This window comes from Cebus imitator, unplaced genomic scaffold (assembly GCF_001604975.1).
Source record: "Cebus imitator isolate Cc_AM_T3 unplaced genomic scaffold, Cebus_imitator-1.0 Scaffold15, whole genome shotgun sequence".
Classification (NCBI taxonomy): Eukaryota; Metazoa; Chordata; class Mammalia; order Primates; family Cebidae; genus Cebus; species Cebus imitator.
The window spans coordinates 8,527,531-8,548,893 of NW_016107330.1; the positions used below are offsets into that span (position 1 = coordinate 8,527,531).

Genomic DNA, 21,363 nt, shown 5'->3' on the forward strand with positions numbered 1-21,363 from the left:
GTATTTTGATAGAGACAGGGTTTCTCCATGTTGGTCAGGCTGGTCTTGAACTCCCAACTTCAGGTGATCCTCCCACCTTGGCCTCCCAAAGTGCTAGGATTAAGGCGTGAGCCACCGCACTGGCCCCAAGGCTTTGGTTTCTTTGTCTGCATGGTGGGAATAAGAGCCCCACTTCCTAAGGTAGTTGGGAGGATCCAGTGAGCAGATGCACAGGGCGCTTAGCACGTGGCCTTAGTGAGCTCTAAGGCCACTGTTGTCATGGCTGCTCTCCACGTCATTATGCTGATGCTGCAGATCCGTCACCCATGTGACAGTGACAGCCCCTTCTTGCATTTTCCGGCTTTGGAATGAGTGGCTTGGAAGAAGTTGGATCTCCTAGTAGGTTGAGTGTATTTCTGGGCTCTTGCCAGGGGCCTGGCTGCCCTGGTGCAGTAGAGAGGGGTCTTCTCCAGCCTCTCACAGTTTTGCCCACTGGACAAAGGAGGCAATTTATTTCAAAGATGCACTAACTTTAAAGGTTGCTTCCCCAGAATTTTTCCCATTTGGCCTTTGACAGACATTAAAACCCCTCAGAGGGACATGTGGGAGGAGACAACAAAACCACAAAAGGAGAGGATCAGGGGCCCAGCCTCTGTCCATTTCATACTCAAGTGGGAGCTGGTGTCTTTCCCCATTACTGACCAGGTCTCCTTGTCCCCCACTGGGCTCTCCAATCCCTTCTCCACTGGCAACCAGACGGATATTTAAAACACATGAATCATGTCAGTTTACTCCCCTGCTCAGGACCCTACAATATCTACCCATTGCAGTGAGATGAATATTTAACCTCCTTGAACCAGCCTTTAAGACCTTATGTAATCTGTTCCCAGATAGCTCTATGAACTGAGAGCTCCCTGCTCTCTACCTTGCTTATTCCACTTCTGCCATACCAACCACATTTCTCTTCCCTCAACACAACGAGCCTTATTCCATCTCAGGGCCTTTGCAGTTGCTCTGACCTCTGCTTGGCCAAGGCTGGCCTCTTCTTATCATTCAGGCTTCAGAGAAGCCTCCTCTTGGCCCTTATCATAACCCCCAGGGCATTTTCTTGCCCCTCATCCCCTGTGTGTTTTTGGCTTCATACCAACAATCACCCCCCAAAACCATCTTTCTCCTTAGATTTTGTAATTTGGCCTCTTAGCACAACGCATATTCTCTGAGAGCAGGATCCATGTCTTTTATAAAGGAGCATGGCACAGAGCGGTAACGACTGACTACATTATCACTTCATTCTTGCCACAACCTCGGGAAGGAGGCAGCATACCTGGATTTTACAGACAAGCACGCTGACACCTCCAGAAGTTAAACGAATGGGTTAAGTCACTCAGTGAGTCAGTGGCAGAGCTGAAATTTAGACCCAAGATTGTCTGACTCCAAATCATCATGCCTTTTTCCTGTCTTTCTTTCCGTTTTCTTTTTTTGTTTGGTTTTGTTTTTTGTTTTTGTTTTTTTGAGATAGAGTCTTGCTCTGTCTCCCAGGCTGGAGTGCAACGGCGCAATCTCAGCCCACTGCAACCTCTGTCTCCCGGGTTCAAGCGATTCTCCTGACTCAGCCTCCCAAGTTGCTGGGACTACAGGCGCCTGTCACCACACCCAGCTAATTTTTTGTATTTTTAGTAGAGACGGGGTTTCGCCGTGTTAGTCAGGATGGTCTTGATCTCCTGACCTTGTGATCTACCCACCTCAGCCTCCTAAAGTGCTGGGATTACAGGCGTGAGCCACATGCCCGGCTGGAAATTCCTTTTTTACCAATTTATTAGACCCAACGTAGTTTCTCTGATATTTGTCAGTGCTGATCATGAGATTTTTCATGGCCTCTTGAAGGGGTCTCGCCATGTTGGCCAGGCTGGTCTCAAACTCCTGACCTCAAGTGATCCACCCACCTCAGCCTTCCAAAGTGCTGGGATTATAGGTGTGAGCCACCATGCCTGGCATTTTTTTTTTAATTTTATTTTTCTTTCTTTCTCTCTTTCCTTCCTTCCTTTCTTTCTTTCTTTCTTTCTTTCTTTCTTTCTTTCTTTCTTTCTTTCTTTCTTTCTTTCTTTCTTTCTTTCTTCTTTCTTTCTTTCTTTCTCTTTCTCTCTTTCTTTCTCTCTTTCTTTCTCTTTTTCTTTCTCTCTTTCTTTCTCTCTTTCTTTCTTTCTTTCTTTCCTTCTTTCTTTCTTTCTCTTCTTTCTTTCTTTCACTTTTTGGGTTATTTTCTCCACTGTGCCCATGAAGTCCTTGCTCTCTGGGGACAAGAAAACAAAATGCAACCAGATCTATAATGAAAAGCCAATGGGATTTTTGCTTTGCTGCTGTAATAACATCAAGAGTTTGTAAAGCCAGGTAAAGATTTTTTTTTTTTAATATACTGGGTGATTTTTTATTAGACAGTTTCTTTATACTAGCAACCAACACTAGATTCTCTCCCAAAGGAAATAAGCCAGACCTCCTGCTGTCCGAGCAGGGAGGGAAAACAGGTGCACAGCTCTCACTGGGACCTGAGATCGGAGCTGGCCAGGCTACCTAACAGAGCTCAGGCTCTGTTAGGACCCCAGTACCTAAGTCTGACTCCTGGGTGCGGCTGAAATGGACCTGGCCTGGAAGTTTGAATCCCAGCTTTGGCACTATGCTGCTATATTTCTTGGGGGAAATCACTCAGCCTCTCTGGTAAAGACACCTATGAGGTCAAAGATGAGTCAGGGCTCATGCGATCCAATCAGAAGGAAAGAACTGTAAGCATATGGCAGTGCATTTGAACACTGGCTCACTTGTTTCTTTACCCCATGATTATGTTAGGACTTGGGATACGCCGTGTTGAGCAGGTTGGTTCTAGTCCCTGACTTCCTGCGGTTTATAGCCAGGTATTATCAGGTATTTATGACGAAGACCTATGGAGGCCGTAACCACACCTTCTTACTCAACACTCTAGCACCTGTGCCTAGCACAAAGCTAGCCTCTTAGCATGGGCTCAGTAAGTAGATATGTACAGGTTCCGGTCAGGCTGGGCAGAAGAGGAGAAACTAAATTCTCCCTGGAGAGATTAGGAAAAGCTATTGACCTGAGTCACAAAGAATGAGCCAGAATCAGACAGGCAGACAAGAAAAAAGGGGCTTATAATCTAGACCGGGAGTTGCCTAACTCTGGCCCATTGGCCAAATCTAGCCTACCACCTGTTTTTGTAAATAAAGTTTTATTGGAATACAGCCATGTCGATTCATTTCTGCATTGTCCAGGGCTGTTTTCATGCTATAAGAGCAGAGTTGATTCATTGTGACAGAGGCTGTGTAGCCTGCAAATCCGAAAATATTCACTATCTGGCCTCTTAGAGAGAAAGTTTGCTGTCCCCTGATCTATACAAGAAGTCAGGTCAAGGAAAGGCCCAGAGGCCTCTTCCTTTTAGAACTGATCACCTAATGGCCAGGCATGGTGTCTCACACTTGTAATCCTGGCATTTTGGTAGACCAAGACAGGTGGATCACTTGAAGTCAGGAGTTCAGGACCAGCGTGGCTAACATAGAAACCATGTCTCTCCTAAAAATATGAAAATTAGCTGGGCATGGTGGTATGTGTCTGTAGTCCCAGCTGCTTGGGAGGCTGAGACAGGAGAATCACTTGAACTCAGGAGGTGGAAGTTGTAGTGAGCTGAAATCGCACCACTGCACTCCAGCCTGGGCGACAGAGTAAGATTCTGTCTTAAAAAAAAAAAAAAAAGAAAAGGAATTGGCTTCCTAAATTGTGTGGCCAGTGCACAATGAAAACAGGGGCCTCTTCTTCAATACTGATTGCAAATGTCAAATTTCAGCAGCAAAGCCTTAGATCGACTGCAGAGCCCTCTTAAGCACAGGTCTTTGTGCAGCTCTTGCAGGCTCTGGCCGAGTTAGAAGCCGCACTCGTGCTCTTACCTGGAAAACTGCAATGGGAGTAGATCTGGGAGGCAGTCTTGACCCAGGGACCTAAGCCGGGGCTTGGCGTCTCCAACCCCCAAACCAACCCTCCAGAAAGACCAGCCTTGGACCAACTCTCTAAGCCAGGGGGACAAAGAACTGGCCCTCCCATCTCAGCTCCGCCGTCCTGTTCATGGAGCTTGGCAGTGATGAGAAGAGGAGGTGGGCCTTGCTCCCTTTCTCACCGGGAGCATCTTGGTGATCAGGCACGTGGCAGCTGTGGGAAGACACGTGGCAGTTTAATGGGACCGTCTCTCTGACGATGCTGTTCTCTCCATGCTCATCTGGAACAGTCTGATGGGGGAGCAGTGGGGAAAGAGACCCCACTTCATCCAACGATGGGACATCAAAATGAGAACAAGGGTTCCTGGAAACCTCCCATGCTAGATTTCCACTCAACCCCAACTCTTTAGATTCCTGGACTGAAGTTTGTGTCATCTGTCCTTCCACCCCACTGTGCATCTTCCCTAGACCCTCCATCGAGACCTCCCCATCCTTCTCTGTGCCCGAGGCTGACCCACATATGTGGCTCCCATGGGCTTCCTTGCCTGCTAGCTTCCAGCTGGGTTTGGCCAATGGCAGACACCTGCAGGAGACAGGAAGCCAGATGGAAATGCAGCCAAGGTCTTTATTCTCCAGCTCCTCCCAGTGGGGCCTCTGGGTCCCTCCACCCAAGCTCTTGAGTAGAATTCTCCTTCGGCTCCTGCTCTCTTGGATTCAGGAAGACCTCCCACTCCTTTGCCCCCTTCCCTTTTCTCCTAAGAGTACTTCAGTCCCCACCAGCCCCTCCCCCAGTGCTGCCCCAAGCCTCCTTGGACTTCCTCAGCCCTGCCCATACCTTTGTAAACCATCTTGGAATTAAGGTCTTCTCATTTACGATCTTTCCGTGGACTATCTTTTTCCTGCTGCACACTGCCTGACACAACCGTCTTCCCCCCACCCAAATGGCTTCAGTCAAGTAGAGGCTTGTAACAGGCAGACGGAAGTCACGTCCACCCTTCCTGTTACACAGGTGGGTGCTAAACAGGGCCCCTCCTTGGCAAGAAGTTGGCCACTGCTCTGGTCAGGCAATTCTAATGCTTCCCTTGGTGTCCACTGCGGTCACTGGGTAGTATTCAGTGCGCAGCTGATCGGGTCTGCAGGACTCAAAGCAGCGTTACCCACCTGCAGGCATGGCTTGAAGGCTGGCCCAGCAAAGTCTCCCTCCTTCTCCATGTGGTCTGTCTAGCACCACAGTCGTGTCTTAAACAGCAGCTCAGGATGTACTTGTTCCCAGAGACCTGAAGGAAAGCTTCCAGCCCCTAAGGCTTGGGCTTGGAAATTGGTACTCGTCTGCCATGTCCACCAATTCCATTGGTCAAAGCAGTCTCCACAAGTGTCTAGTTTCAAAGGGAGAGATCACAGACGGGCACCCCGCATCTCTCAATGCAGGAATCACAAAGAATGTGTGCCATCTTTCATCCACCACACGTTCCTTCCTCTGATTATCATCACCTTCTTCATTGGTTGAGAGCTGGGGTCACAAACCATTGTCTGGGGCCAAAATTATCCTGCAGATTGTGTTAATTTGATCTACACTGGGGTTTCTGTTTTTAATTAGATGACTTGGATCTGCATAGATTCCCCGTCTCAACACTGGTCCCACGCTTCCCACTACCTGCCAGGGGCTCACACCTTGGCTCCTGGGGCCATCACTTGGTGGTCCTGGATTAACAGGTGCAAGGGACGAGTCAGATGGGCCACACACAAGGACACTCATACATACAGATCATCAGGACTTTTATATAACTCAGCTTTCTCAGCCCAATTTCTGAAAATAAATGCTGGTTCAACAAATGGGTAGACCTTTTCTGAAGTCTCCAAGATGGTGTTGGGGAAAGAGCCAGGGCTGAGAGACCCAGGAGCCTGTGTTCTTGTCACTGCATTTCCTGGTGGCCTTGAACAAATCTCCTGGCCTCCCTCATCTGTTGCTTCTGCGTCGTGCAGGACAAAGAAAAGAGGTCACCCCTGCATTGGGCAGGACAAAGGCTGGGGTCATCCCAAGATTGGGGCCCAGCTCCTGCCTTTTGTCTTGGGCAGATCACTCCATCACTCTGGCCTCGGTTGCCCCCTTTGAAGATTAGGGCCATAACGTGAATTCCGTGGGGCCATTGCAAGGATGGAATACAGTGTCAGGTACAGAGCGCTCGGTCCCGGCAGGTCCATGCTGTCCACGCCGATGCTCTGTGCCTGCATGGGCCTTTCGGAGGCCAAGCTCCTCGCCCTAGCTGAGACTCGCTCACCTCTGTATCTAGCCCAGGGGCTGACACATAGTAGGTGCCCAGGGAATCCTTGTCGCATTGAACTGACCCTTTGTAAAACAAAGCAGTAGCAAGAGAAATAAAAATATGTGACCTTTTTTTAAAAAAAGAAAACCTGTGTAAGAATGTTCTTAGCCACGTGGGGCACAGCAGAGGCAAAAGGGAAACTGACCAGGTGCCTTTTAACAAGAGAACAGCTAAACAAATATGGCGGCCCCTTGCCGTGGAATACTACTCAGTGAGTAAAAGGAATAAACCGTGGTATACACGCAGCAGGGGTGGATCTCAAGAGTACTATGCTGGGAGAAAAGAGCCTTCACTGGAAACGATGTACCGTATAATTTGCTTCTGTGAAATTCTAGGACAGGTTACAATCTGAGAAACAGATCAGAATAATGCGGGTCTCTAGGGTTACCCTGAGTAGTACACTTGAGATCTGTGTGATTCATTGCATGTAATTTTGATCTTATAAGTGAAGGAATTGTATGTAAATATCAAGCTCTAAATAGAAGGTTCAGGAGGAAAGTGTCCAGGAGTCTGTAACTCCCTTTGGAAGGCATCAAAGAAATAAGGCTGTGTGGCTGCATCGAGAGGGATGGGTGGAAGGGGGAGGATGTGATAAAGCAAACGTGATTGCTTTTATTTATTTTATTTTATTTTATTTTATTTTATTTATTTATTTATTTTGGAGACAGAGTCTTGCTCTGTCACCCAGGCTGGAGTACAGCGGTGCGATCTCAGGTCATTGCAACCTCTGCCTCCCAGGTTCAAGTGATTCTCGTGCCTCAGCCTCCTGAGTAGCTGGGATTACAGGCGCCCACCATCACATCTGGCTAATGTTTGTATTTTTAGTAGAGACAAGTTTTCACCATGTTGGCCAGGCTGGTCTCAAACTCCTGACCTTAAGTGATCTGCCTGCCTCGGCCTCCCAAAGTGCTGGGATTATAGGCAAAAGCATTTATTTATTTATTTATTAGACAGGGTCTTCCTTGTCACCCAGGCTGGAGTACAGTGGCGAGAACTTGGCTCATTGTAGCCTCAACTTCCTGGTTGCCTGGGCTCAGGCAATCCTCCCACCTCAGCCTCCTGAGTAGCTGGGACCACGCCTGGCTAATCTTCTGACTTTTTTTGTAAAGACAGGGTTTCACCAGGTTCCCCAGGCTAAGCTCAAACTCCTTGGCTCAAGCAATCCACCTGCTTCGGCCTCCAAAAGTGCTGGGATTACAGGCGCGAGCAACCATGCCCAGCCCACGGTCACATTTTAGCGGTAGAAGCCAGGTAACAGATATATGGCTGTTTGCCTTAAAGTGTTTTACACTTTTTTGCATGTTTGGAAATGTTCATAATCAAATGTTGAGGGAAGAAAACATGAAGCCGTAGAACTAAGCTGGGCCTCACCTCTGAGCCTCAGTATACCCATGTGTAAAATGCAGGCAGCATTACCCAGAGGGGCGTCCCTGGGATTGAACAAGCCCTGAATAAGGAGGAACCCATGGGGAACTGGCAGGAAGCAACTTGATCCTTCTAAGCGAGCCTGGCCCTGCCTCCTCATTTGGATGTCTGCTTACGTGTGACCTTCTGAGGCTTCCCTGCCCTGGCCACCATCTCTTCTAGACATCACCCTTTGTCAATGTCTGCATGGCAATTCTCTCTGGCTGGTACATCTCTTCCATCTTCCTTAATTTAAGATATCTTTCTCCTGACAGTAGAATGTGGATTCGAGGAGAAGAGGGACATTGTCTTATTCACAGCAGTATCTCTGGCACATAGTAGGGATGCAATGACTCTGTGGAAGGAAGGAAGCAATGAGCAGGGCCTGCATAAGCTCTAGCGTGACCCCTCGAGTGGAGAATTCTGCCACCCAGAATGTGCTTATTGCTGCTAACACCACCCCATAGAACAGCAGGAAGAGAACTCAGAGATCAGTCATTCCCACCTCATTTAACAGACAGGGAAACCAAGGCCCAGAGGGAATGCAAACCTCCCAGCACCCACTACCAGTAAGTGGCTGAGCAGAGATGGGGCCTGGGGCTCCTGGCTCCCAGCTCAGTATTCTTCCTCTCCAACTGGCTGCTGGGGCTGGTGGTGAAGTGCTGATTCCCAGGAAGAGCCGGCAGATGGACAGACAGGCTTCACTGGGCTGGGCTGCCCTGGTGCCATGTGTTAATTACAACAGACAGGATATGCCAGCCTAGCAATGTTTGCCGGTGCACCCACCCCTCGTTTAGCAGGTGGGCAGGCTGGCACAGGCCGCTGACCATGCTGACACAGGCCCAATTGTGCACAGCGCCTGCTGAGTGGGGTGGGCCAGGCAGATTGGCACAGCGAGGTCCCTCCCTGAGGACTGGCAGCCCTTTCTGACTGCATTGGTCAGCCAGACTGGTGCAAGCTGGGTATCTGTCCCGTGATGAGCCCTTGCTAGACACAACCTGTCTACACAGGTGTGCCCAGTGACCGGCAGCCGGGAGGTGACACAGGGACTACGTGCTGAGCATGACCATGGGGGGACATTGTCGGGGGTGTCACAGGCAGGGGATGCGGGCCGGAGCCTCGCACACAGATACGCAGATTCTGAGATCAGATAGGATTCTGCCACGGTCCCACCCCAACACCTGTCCTGTTGACTGGTAGGATCTAAAAATCAAGTTTGCAGCCCTGAAGGAGGGCCTGGAGAAGTGGCCTCTTCCCTCCAACCCACATGCCTCTTCCTAATTGCCACCAGATCTACTGTTCACACAGCAGCCAGCGGGATTTTTCTGACACCCATGGAGTTGGTCACTCTCCTGTCTGAAGCCTTCAGTGGCTTCCCATTTCCTCCAATAAAACAATGGCGATAATAATATGTGCTATGATCATGAGCATTTTACAGCTAACAGCACTGCAGCGTGTGTCCTATGTGAAAGACACCTTCTAGGCACTTTATAGGGAAGACCCTGATTCATCCTCCACCCTGGAAGGTGGTGCTCCTGCTATGCTCATTTTATAGATGAGGAGACAGAGAGAGGGAGACATGAGATCTCAAATTGGCTTGAACCTAGAGGTCCGACTCCAGAGCCTAACCACTACCAAACCCAGACTCCACGAATGTGAGGCATGACCCTCCCACACCAGGCCCTTCCACCTAGCACCCCAGAACTTATCCTGAACCCCTCTCACTCTGTGCCCAAGCCTTGCCTTCTTGTTGATGCCCGGGGTCCCCCCATGCTCACCTCCTGTCTGCCCCACAGGCTCTGTTTCATATTCCAAGACAGGGCTCAGGGTCCCCTTCTGGGCAGGGCCTGCCCTGCACCCTCCCTGGCAGAGCTCCCCGGCCCTCATGCCAGTGCTATTTCCACTCCACATCAGGAGCCGGCTGTGGGGCGAGCACCTGCTACCAATGTTTCTCCCCTGACCCCAATCTCCACCTTCACCATTCTGTGAACTCCCTGATGACTCCTCTGTCCACAGGCCTGGCCCCCAGGAGGTGTTTATAATGAACAAGTGAATGAATGAATGAACAGGTGAGTGAATGAATGAGAAGCTGAGGTCACTTGGGCTGCAGGAATGCACGCTGAGGGTGAGCAGTGAAGAGTGGTTCTCATGGAGACAAGGTGGCTGAATAAGTCCCTCCCGCTTCCTCCTCAGCCCACTCCTTCCATAACATAAGAGGGACAGGCTTTAATTAAACTGGGAAAGAGCCGCCTAAGCCCCTCTCTTTAGGGGTGAACCGTGTGACCCTGAACCCCCTCTCTAATGCTGAGATTTTCCAAGAGCATTCTTGTCGGGAGGCACGGAGGAGGCAGTGAGGAGCTGGACGTGACCACCTGGTCTGGAGGCTGGACCTAAACATTTCAGATGCTACAGCTGTTCAGCACTCGATGGTGAACCTGGGCTTTTAAGGTCTGGATTCTAAGCATCTGGATTTGGGGGTGTGGTGGAAACAGGATGTGCTTCAGAGCCAAGAGCCTGGCTCCCAGCTCTGCTGCCTCCTCCCTCTGTGACCCTGGGCATGCCTTGGTCACATTGGCTTTGCCTTCTGTAAAGCGAGGGCCCTAAATGGGACGGTCAAGGGCATTCCTGATCTGAATGACCTCCCAGGGCACCAAGGGTCCAGCAGTTGGTGGCTCCCTGGAAAAACTGCAAAGAGGCCCTGATGAGGAGTGCCCCTGGGGGTTCAGGACAGCGTCTCCGGTTGTGGTTCCTGACCCCTGTATCCAAATGACCCGATGATGCTTCTTAAAAATGCAGGATACAGACTGCACTCAGGACTCACTGAATTTGAACCTCCAGGGCAGGCTTCTGGGGAAACTGACATTTTCAAGCCCCACCCCCACTCTGGCCCAGGTGATTCTGCTGTGCACTGAAGTTTGAGTGTCTGGCATCTATCTGAGGCCCTTTCTCTTTCCCCTGCTTCTTGTCTGCTAGTCCCTAAAGCATGAGCGGGGAGTGGGGTGCTGCATGGGAGGTGGAGAAGGAGGTCTCAGAGCTCCCATGTGTGTGTCTGATAGAGTTTAGGGGTTCGGGTGATTGGGTCATGACTGGTGGAAGCCTGCCTGGGCACGGGACATGGCAAGGGGGCAGAGTTGGCATGACATCTCCAACCCTGGTAGATAAAACCTGACATTTGTCAGAAACTCATCCCCTTACACACACACACACACACACACACACACACACACACACACCCTTTCCTTTCCCAGAGTGAAGTGAGGAGCAGGGTATATAACTGCACTTACAGCTGTGGATGCAGGCCTTGTGCACACACGACACTGTGAGTCCACAAACCGACACACAGCCCTGAAAATGCCTGCACACACTCTCTTACACTCCCTGTAAGACCTCCTGGTCTTCCCTGTGCAAACATCTAAAACTACGCATGAACACTTTCATCGTTATTTTGCCTTGCACACACACATAGCCTCATATGCAGCCTGGAAACACACCTGTGTGTACACTCATTTCTGCTGATGCACACATGCACGCCCACACCGCGCTGAACACAGGCTTCCTCATTCACAGCAGGCTCATCCACTGGGGCCCCAGCTCACACCAGTGGCACACACCGCCTCACATTTGCAGGAGCACCTGCCCATGTGTGGGGTGCGGGGCCCACAAAGAGGCCATAGCCGCTCTCCTCCCTGCCACTCTCCTAGCAGCCCCCAGGCCCATCCCTGAGCTGCTGTCTGCCATCACACGGTAACCAGATGAGACAGGCAATTTATGACACCAGCTGTCTCTGTCAAAACCGGATCTCCCACACACACCAGGGGAAGACAATTACCTCGAGCCCAGCCCTGCCGGAAACCAGAGCCCACAAGGGAGAGAAGTGGCTGCCCAGAAAGATGGGTGGCACCTGACGTGAGGATTTTCTGCCTCTTCTTGTCCTTGGGAATCTGGTATCCTCTTCTCCCCAGGCTCCCTGGGGGAGGACAGAACCTGCCCTACCCTCTCTGTGACTGGTTCTCTGGCCCAGCTCCCAGGCCTAGGAACTGCCAGAGCAGTTTCAGGGTGGAGAACAGGTGGGCAGGGAGGTTTAGGGGAAGAGTGGTCCAGGGTCGTTATGGCAACAAGAAAGGCAAGAACCCTGTGCCCCTCCCCCGACACAGCAGGCGGCCAGGCGGCTGTGTCACTCTCTTCCTTCATTCCCCTCACCTCCTCCCACGGCACCCCTGCCTGGTTTCCCTCTCCCTAGAATACTTCCTCCCTTTCTTGCCCCCCTGACCAAAACTAAATCCAATCCTGAGCCACTTGCTGCCTGGACTTTGGAATCAGACCCAGGTTCAAAGCTCTCCACGTCACCACCTCTTAATTGGAAATCAGGGCAAATGGCATTCCTTCTCTGGCCATGGGTTTTGCATCTAAAAAAAAAAAACGGATGTTGATTTCTACTAAAAAATGTTGAACAAGAGTCTTCTAAGTACCAGAGTCTGTTCTATAATCGGAGATGCAACATTAAACAAAACGAAGTCCCATCCCGGGCATCAGGCTCCATTGGAGGAGTCGGAAAGCAGGCGTTCCAGAAATTTAGGAGAGATGAGTAAGTTTCCTCACTGTTCTCATCTGCTTTGTTTACAGCCATGCTTTCAGCACCAAGCACAGCTTCTGAAAGGACCTCAAGAATAGACAGACTCACAAATGAACGCAGCAGCGGGCTCCAGCTCTAGCCTGAGGTTGACTTGACCTAGCACCATCTTTCTGCCCAGCCTTGGATGGGCATAATTTCTGAGTGGCTAGGAAAGCGGCTGATCCGCTTAAGTGAACAGGAAGTCTGTTCCTTCCTTCACTGACTCATGGGTTCATTCCACAAATGCACATTGAGCATGTACTATGTGCCAGTCCCCTAGACACCTGGGGTCAAGTGAGATGGGCAAGCGACCCCCACATGATAGCTGCCTGGCAGAGGTTTCTAGATTTGCTCATCACCTCCCAGCGTCTAGAAGCTGAGCCGTAAATTCACATTAACAGCAGTGTCCACTTGTCTTTGCATTTCACAAGACGCTTTTATATAGGTTTGTTTCTTTTAGTATTTCTTACACCCCTGGGGCATGAGTTTGATTAATATCCCTCACTTTACAGATGAGGAAACTGAGGCCCAGAGACAATCAGTGACTCGCCTGAGAACCCAGAGCCAGGGAGTGAAGCACCCACCGTAGCACCGAGTCTCTTTCTGGCCCACATTCGTCTCTTGCATTATCTAATTTAATGCCCTTTTCCCCCAACTACCGTGAAAGGCAGGTATTGCCTTAGGCTGTCTACAGCCAGGGAGCACCTCTGGCCTGGGCTGGGATTTGAACCTGTGCTGGGCTGACACAAGATCCCAGGCGCCACCCGCTCCTCTATATCTAATCAGTTCGTTAAAACCCTCCTTGCAAACACTCTCTCTCTCTGCCTGGACACAGAGACCTCAGCTGCTCCATTTCCAGGAGAGCAAATTCCTTCCCAGCTGGAGTGGAGTTGGGATATTGTAGGCAGGCAATTTAAACAGCTCCAGCAAAATACACCAGCAGTTTTCACTTTCTGCCACTATTACACTTTCCAGCCGCGGCGGGATTGGCCCGTAAGTGGGATATCAAGTTTATTACAGCTATTTCCAACCTGTAATTGGTTTTGTGGAACACAAGGAGAAGGAGGTTGGGTAGGTAGGGGAGGTGATATTTTCCCCTTTTCTTTCTTTCTTTTTTTTTTTCTTTTTTGGATGACAGCACCCAGGGACATCGGTGAGGCAGCGGAAGTTGGAGACTTATTTGTTTTTCAAATTGAAGAGCCAGGCCGGCTGGCGGACTCTCACATTGCTGGCTGGACTAAGTCTACCGGTCACACTTTGATGACTCTGCTTGAAAAGCAACCTGCCCTGGCTGCAGCCAGATTTGCGGGTTGAGGTCAGGGGGCAGCCGGGACCCAGAGATGGGGTCTGGCAGCTCTGGGTCATGAGAAACTGTGGGCTCTAGGGCTGGCTCTTCCAGAATCGGAATACTGTGGGCATTCAGGGTAGCAAAGAGTCTGCAGTTGCCTCGTGGGACATTTAGGGAAACTGAGTCACAGAGAAAGGAACAGTGCAGAGACAACCTTTGGGACTTAGAACCTAGCTCTCTGACTCTCAGTAACTTCTACACCATGAAGCTGGTCATTTGGGGAATTCCAACCTGAGATGCTTTCAGGATGGGGAAGGAAACAGACACCTGTTCTTAAGAGCCCATGTTAGGGCCTGCCGCCATTGTCACAGTCCACCCACCCTGACCAACCTCCCTACTTTGGACTTAAGTAAAAATATATAATAGCTAATGAGACGGAGCACTTTCTGTTACTGACACGAGTTGAAGTTTGCAAGCAGTATCTGGCACAGGGTAAGCACTAATGCATGCTGGCTCTTATTTCCATCACGTTCCTGTGACCGCATGCCAAGCAATCTCCTGGGCTCTCTGTGTGTTTACTCTTATGCACTGAATTCTCACACATGTGCTTCACAGGGAGGTGTGATCCTTCTCATTTTGCAGATGAGGAAACAGAGGCACACAGAACTCTCCAACATCACCCAGCAATCAACTGAGTGGCAGCGCTGGGATCTGAATCCAGAGCTGCGTGACCCCAAAAGCCTCTGCACATTTTCCATCTCCCCAACCTCAAAATAGGTATTCTGCTCCCTTCTTTTGGACCAATCCATGCTGAGGGGTCAGTTCTGTTATGATTACAAATATCACACCTGTGTGACCTTGGGCAGTTCACTTATCTCTTTCTTGGCCACGTCTACAAATGGGGGTGATGACACACGTCTCTTGCTACAGTTCACTTATTCAACAACCCTTCATTTGCCAGGCACTGTGCTAGGCTCTGGGACACATGGCTCCTGGAGCTTACAGTCCTGAGATTCCAAGGAACGATGGAAGTGAGGCTGAGGGGCACTCAGCCTGTGTGGGCACTGGTAAGGATGCAGATTATTTTGCGTAACTACATGAACAGCTTCCTGTCTGGTCTAGGTGTGCCCTTTGCAGGGTTAGGGTGTTTTCCTGAACAGAATATCATAAATGCTGGGAGCTTTAAGAAACAGAAACCCTGCCGGTTCCTTTTGAAGCCTACGTCAGGGATGGCCTGAGGCCACTGTCCCACCCGGGCCAGGCTGCTCCTAGCAGGGAGTCCCAGACAGATCCGGGTCCAGGTGCAGCAGGCTGTCCTGGGGCCAGTCTGCATCTCAGAACAGCAAGAGTGTTTTCCCTTTCCTTCATGGTATTCCCAGTGCCTGGCACATGGTAAGGTCTCAACTAATTCATTCATTCACTCATTGGTTCATTCAGCAAATACTTATCGAGCGAGTGCTGTGTGCCAAACTCTGGAAACAGAGCAATGAACAGGACCGATAAAGACTCCATCCCCAATAGTCTTATGTTCTAGGAGTAGCGCATATTCAAGGACCTGTTTATTTGTTCAACAAAAGTCTGTTGAATATGAGTGAATGAAGTCATTCATTTCAGAAGTGCCTCTCGCTCTGGGGCTGGGCAAACCCACACATCTGCAGGGCTTGGCTCACCTTGTTTGCCCCATCAGCTCTGTGGTTGTTGGTCTGCCCTGGCCTGGTGGTCCCTGCCACAGGCACCATAGGAGCCTGTCAGAGCCCACGAGACCTGCCTGCCTCCAGGTACTTACTCAGGGCATCCCTACGCTCTGTTTTGGGGCTACTTCGATGACTAATAGCAAGTTCTCGGTCCCTGCTCTCTGCCTCCCACTCCTTATAGACACAACCCTGCCTTCTGGTGCCTCCCACCTGCCTCCCTCTCGGGATGTGGGCCCCCTTCTTTCATTTACTGAATTCCACATCCTCTGGCATTTTAGCAAGAGACAGTTTGCTCTTCAGCCCCATAGACAGAAAGAGCCCCGAAGGGTGGGGAGGGACACAGAACAAGAGGTGGTCCAGAAAAGCGTGAATGCTCTTGAAAATAGCCCATGAGTGAGCACTTCCCACTCACCAGGGAGTCTACAAGGCTCATGTGATCTTCACAAGGAGGGACGTTGTGTTATCCCCATTTCAGAGATGAGGAAACAGAGACTGGGGGAGGTGAAATGACTTCTTCAAGAGCACAAACTTAGGAACCGAAATCAGACATTCAACTGGGGATCCAGATCAGCCTTGCTTCATGTTCCAAAGCCTCCCACAGGCAGAAAGAGCAGCCTAGGACCAAGCATTCCCTCCGAAGGGGCTACATCCTCCAGGAAGCCTTCCATGATCACCCCTCCCTCCAAGGGGATTCTTGGCTTTTCAGAAGCATCAGAACATCATTGGGGATAACACTTGGCAAACACCTGTCGCTGCCGCAGCCATCATCTCACTGACTCTGGAACCTCAGCTAATTGTGGACTGCGTACCTCTTGTGAATAAGGTTGTCATGCCTGAGACCATGTCTGAAATTTATTTTCTTCTCTGCCGTGAGGCTGCAATTGCCCCTGTATGTCTCAGGGGTGGAGAAATGTTTCTAGAATTAAAGGGAAGGTGTCTTCCAGCACATACACCACGCCTTCTGTCCACGGCCCGTACTAATCCCCAACTCACACTTGGCCCTTTAACCACCAGGAACCTCAGAATAACATCCTTGCAAATAGCTGCTCGCCTGCTGGCCCGGGACCTGAGTGTGTCTGAGTCTCCCATTTCCTTTACCTTCCAGGAGGCTGAGAAAGGAGGGAGTATGAACCACGGTGAGCTGGGACGGTCGAGTGAGGCCTGCCCTCCAGTTCCCTCACTCTGCAGCTGAGATAAACACTTGCCTTGGGCTGCCTGAAGCAGGTTTCCCAGAAGCAGTTATTTACTCCTCTGGCTGACAGTGAAGTCCCAGACACAGCCCCAGAGAAACAGATGTAAATAAAACCAAAGGAAAACTAGGCTCGTCCTTGAAACTCCCCTGTCCCTGGGCCTGAAACAGCGATTTACGACTCGGATAATTCTTCTGTGCTTTATCTGGGGTGTGTGGGTATGTGTGTGGACGTGTGGGGTGCGGGTGTATTTTCCTAGTAATAAAACCCTCAGTCTCGGTGAATAAATTTGAGGAGACAGTTTTACTGACAGATTTTTTCTCTTTTGTGTAATAAAAAAAATGGAGTGAAATTTGAGATTGGGACGATAAGAGGGCTGCAGCATTTTAGGAGGAGATAAAAAAGCAGCACCTGAAGGGAGGTGAGGCCAGGAGAGGGGCTGCTGGTTACACAGACAGCACGCTTTCGCCTCACACCTCCACCAGGCTTCTGACGTCCTTTCTCCTAATGAGCCCAGCCGCGGGGGGCGGAAGGGGACCTTCAGAGGCATTCGGTTCACCCACAGCCTCTTCCAGCCTGGTGGGATCGGACGTGAACTCTGGTCCAGAAGCCAGAGACTTGTCGAGAACCTAGTGTGGGGCCTCAGCTGAATCTTTTTGCCTCATCAAGCCTCAGTTTCTTTACCTGCAAAATGGGAACATTCTCGTCTATTCAGCTCTGTTCCCAGGGACCTCGTACGGCCACACAATGTGATGGGTTTAAAGCTGGGTTTCTCCATCTGGGCACTGTTGACATTTGGAGGCCAGATAATTCTTGGGAAGGGGAAGGGGGCTGTCCCCTTGCACATTGTGAAATGGTCAACAGCTTCCTGCCCTCTATCGGCTGGATGTCAATACCAAATCACACCTTTCTCTCCAATTGTGAAAACCAAAAATGTTTCCTGAACTTGCTGTATGTCCCCTGGTGGGTAGGGTGAGCAAAATCACCCGCCAAGTGAAGGCCCTGCTTGAAAGGTACTTTGGTGGTTCTAAAACGCCAAATGAGGCCAGGCATGTTGGCTCATGCCTATAATCCCAGGACTTTGTTAGGCCATGGCAGATGCATCAGGAGGTCAGGTGTTCAAGACCAGCCTGGTCAAGATGGTGAATCCCTGTCTCTACTAAAAGTGCAAAAATTACCTGGGCGTGGTGGCGCGTGCCTGTGATCCCAGCTACTTGGGAGGCTGAGGCAGGAGAATCACTTGAACCTGGGCAGCTGAGGTTGCAGTGAGCTGAGTCTGCGCCACTGCACTCCAGCCTGGGCCACAGAGTGAGAATCCATCTCAAAGAAAAACAGTCAAATGAGAGAGGTGGAGAGGGGAAGGGGGTGCATGAAGAACGGGAGCCCCTGGAGCGTCTTGGCCTCCACCCCAGGCTGGGACATTGGGAGATGGGGAGATGGACGCTCTGAGCCCAAGTACAGCCAAGTCTCTTCTCCCTGTGCCAAGCTGGGTACAGTCAGCTCAGGGACATTTTTCTAGGTGAGGACAGCGGGTGCAGCGTCAAGCTGTGGTGGTTTAGAGGTGGGCGTCTTTCCTAAGGCAAGTGCCAGTGTGGATCCCAAGAGGAGAGGAGACTCCTCCGGTCCCCTTTCTCCTCATCTTCCTCCACTCTCATCATCCCATTTCAGAAGCTGGGTCTGTGCTGCAGAAGCGGCCAGGTGAGCGGGAGCGGTCCTCTGTCTTCCCTCTGCACACAGTCAGAAAGCGCCAAGCCGTCAGAGGGGAAGAAAGTGACACACGTGCATGTCACTAAGTCCGGAGGAGAGACAGGAGGGGTGTGGGCTTACGGAGGGGTAAGGAGAGGCCTTGCCATGGGAAATCTCCCTCACCGCCGCTTCCTCTCAGGGTCCCAGAGCCTGCGAAGGCCTTCTCATGACTCTAACCATCCCCTTCCTGACAGAGGCCACCTTACTATTTATGAAGCTTACAGTCTATGGAAAGTGATCAATACAGACGAAGCCTGTGTCTGGCACACAGCTGGTGCTCAAACAATGCTGGCCAGATGCATGGAGTCTTCCCTAAACCAGTAGCAACACCACCGAGGTCAGAGAGATGTGATCCAAGTCAGCTCAGGCACATATATACCCAGAAAAGCCCAGCTGTGCCCAGGGTCAGTGCTCCCAGGCAGGGGACAGGGGGACAGATCCACGCTCCAATCCTCACCTTTTTGCCCGGGAAAGCTGCTTTCGGCATCCCCCCTACCTCAGCCCCTCGGAGACACCTGTCCCTAGCCACCACTCTCCCAGCCCCCTCTCCCCCTGCCTCCACCACACAGAGCCGCAGGGAGTTAATTTCACTTCTCCAGGCCCAGGCATGAGGCCTCCCCGCCGCAGGCTGTTAGCGCGGAGCCCAGCTGAGCTGCGAGAGGCTGCAAGCTCCCAGTCTATAATAGAGTTGCTGAGACAAGCGGAAAACTGCAGCCGAGTAAACAGATAAATAATTGAAACAGTGACAACACATACCTTGCTGCTTTGTGGAGTAACACTTTCATTAGCTGGAGGCAGCCAGATGTGGGGAGGCAGGCTGGCGGTGGCCCGGCACCGGACGCTTGGGTTTGCTTTCCATCGGCTACGAACAGTGGGACAGCCCGGCAGCCTCCGTCTTCCAGCGCTGACTTCATCGCCACCTCCCTGCCTTCTCCCACTTCAGCATTCTCAGGTGAAATTCTTAGGTGAATTGGGGACTTCACGTCCTCCCTCCTGGCCCGTTCCAAGAGGAGGGCAGATGCCCCACGCTGTCCCCTTTGGCATCGCCCGTGCCAGGACGTTGGGTTCCTGGCCTCGTCCCGGGCTCCCTGCCTCTAGTCTTGCCCCTTTCAATTCAATCTATAGCCGGGGGAACTTGTAAATCGAAACTGAACATGGCCCTGGGGACCATCGCCATCAAGGGAAGCTGAGCTCCTTTGTCCTGGATACCCTCCATGATCTGGCCCACATTTTCCTTCACAGCCTCTGCTCATCCCATTTCCTTCCTTCTCCAGGCGCTGTGAAGTCAGCAAGCTTCCCCTGAGCACACATTTCTTTTTTCTGCCACAGGGCCTTTGCTGTTCCCTCTGCCTGGAGAACTCCCACCTGTTGCCAGGCTGGCTCCTACTCTTACTTCAGGAGGCAACCTAAACATCGCTGCCTCCAAGAAGCCCTCTGGGATTGCCTTATTCCCAGGATGGGAGCTGTCCTTCTTCTGGGCTTCTTGCCTGCATCTTCCCAGTGTCCTGGGGAAAGGGGTGGCCAGGGCTGGCTCGGCGCTCACGTGTGGCTGCCTCTGTGCTCTGTGGCAGGTGACGGATGGCGGCACCATCAAGCAGAAGATCTTCACCTTCGACGCCATGTTCTCCACCAACTACTCACACATGGAGAACTACCGCAAGCGGGAGGACCTGGTGTACCAGTCCACTGTGAGGTGAGGGCCGGGGTGGGGCCAGCGGGGGAAGGGGGAGGGATGGGGAGGGGAGGGCGGCAGGTCTCCGGCCCTTTCACTGCAATCCCTCGGCGCCCTTGGGCTTGGAAGGCAGAACTGAGGGCTCTGCTTGTGGGATTGGGATCCATGCCCTGGAGGCAAGAGGCAGGAGAGGGGCGGGCCACAGCTCTTCTGCCTGGCCTCCTCTGCCCGCTCCTTCAACAGTCCTGGAAGGTGGGTTTTCCAAACCCCATTTATTTCCAGGTGAGATACGGAGGCCCACAGGGGTGAGCCACGGGCCTAAAGTCACGCAGGTGGCAGTGACAGCGTGGGGTGGGGAGCCAGCTCTGTGTGGCATGGAAGCCTGTACACCATGGTTTCTTGTGGGATCCAAGGCCATGAGGGCCCCGAGCTTAAGAAAGAAGGACCCCAAGCAACAGGACTCCCAGGTCAGAAGCAGCAGGGTGGGGAGGAGCAGTGCTCAAGTCAGAGATTCGTGATTTTCCCACCCCGTCCCTGTTTCCCAGGAGGCGGGCAGCAGAATCAAGCTGACTACATGTCCTTCTAGACCCTGCCGTGTTCTATGTGCGTGGCTCCATCCACTTCCCGCAAACTCGCTACAGGACCCTAGCCCTGTTTTATTCCTTTGACCCTTAACACACGCTGGTCCCTCTTCTCAAAGGGCCTTTCTCCCTTTGGCCATCTGGTAAACTCCTCGTCAGCCTTCAGAACCCCACTCAAGCAAGTCCACCCGTGGGACCACTCACCTTAGCTGAACAGATGCCCCAAAGCTGGTCAGCTGGAACTGCCCCGGTACTCACCCCTCCTCAGAGGGAGTCTCACTGCATTCATGAAGAATGCAGATTTGCACACACACACACACACACACACACACACACACACACTTCCACGCCACACTGCCAAATGCTTTGACAGGCGCCCAGCTTGAAAGCGGTGGTCTGCTCCAAAGCTGCAGGGGGACCGCTCTGCATCGTGCACCCTGAGGGGGACTGCCGCCGGCAAGCCCGCATGACGTGCACTGCGGCACCGTGCCATGTGGATGTCCCAGCTAGCCTGGTACTGGGCTGTCTTTAAGCTCTGAGCTTGGAGGAGAGGGAGGCCCCGTGCTCCAGCATGGACTGTGGGTCTCCCAGTGACCATGAGCTTCAGAAGGGCAAGGCACCTGCTCCTCCTTCACCTTTTGCATCCTCAGCTCTCAGCCCAGGGCTTGGCATGCAGTGAGTGCATAATGAAATTTGCAAAGTGAGTAGACAGCCCAGGCTATGCTCCTCGGCTGTTCAGGCCTGTTTTCTATTGGGTAAAATTAGAAAATGGGACAAGAAGATTGTAAAGGGTGAGTCCAGCCCTGCACGGGGAATCCAGCCCGGGCCTCCTCCTCCGCCTGCCTTTGTAAGAATGTGAAGGTGGGTATGCCCCCGGGGGC

The 21,363-nt window shown here is 51.7% G+C and overlaps 1 protein-coding gene across 2 annotated transcripts in view; it reads left to right on the forward strand.

Annotated features, from left to right (window-relative positions):
• Positions 1 to 21,363, forward strand: part of IGSF21 (immunoglobin superfamily member 21) — a 271,709-nt gene that overhangs the window by 160,747 nt on the left and 89,599 nt on the right. For both annotated transcript variants that reach the window (XM_017505734.1, XM_037730238.1), the window contains exon 3: positions 19,801 to 19,922. In XM_017505734.1, the coding sequence (XP_017361223.1) occupies positions 19,801 to 19,922 (122 nt within the window). The remainder of the gene's footprint in view (positions 1 to 19,800; positions 19,923 to 21,363) is intronic.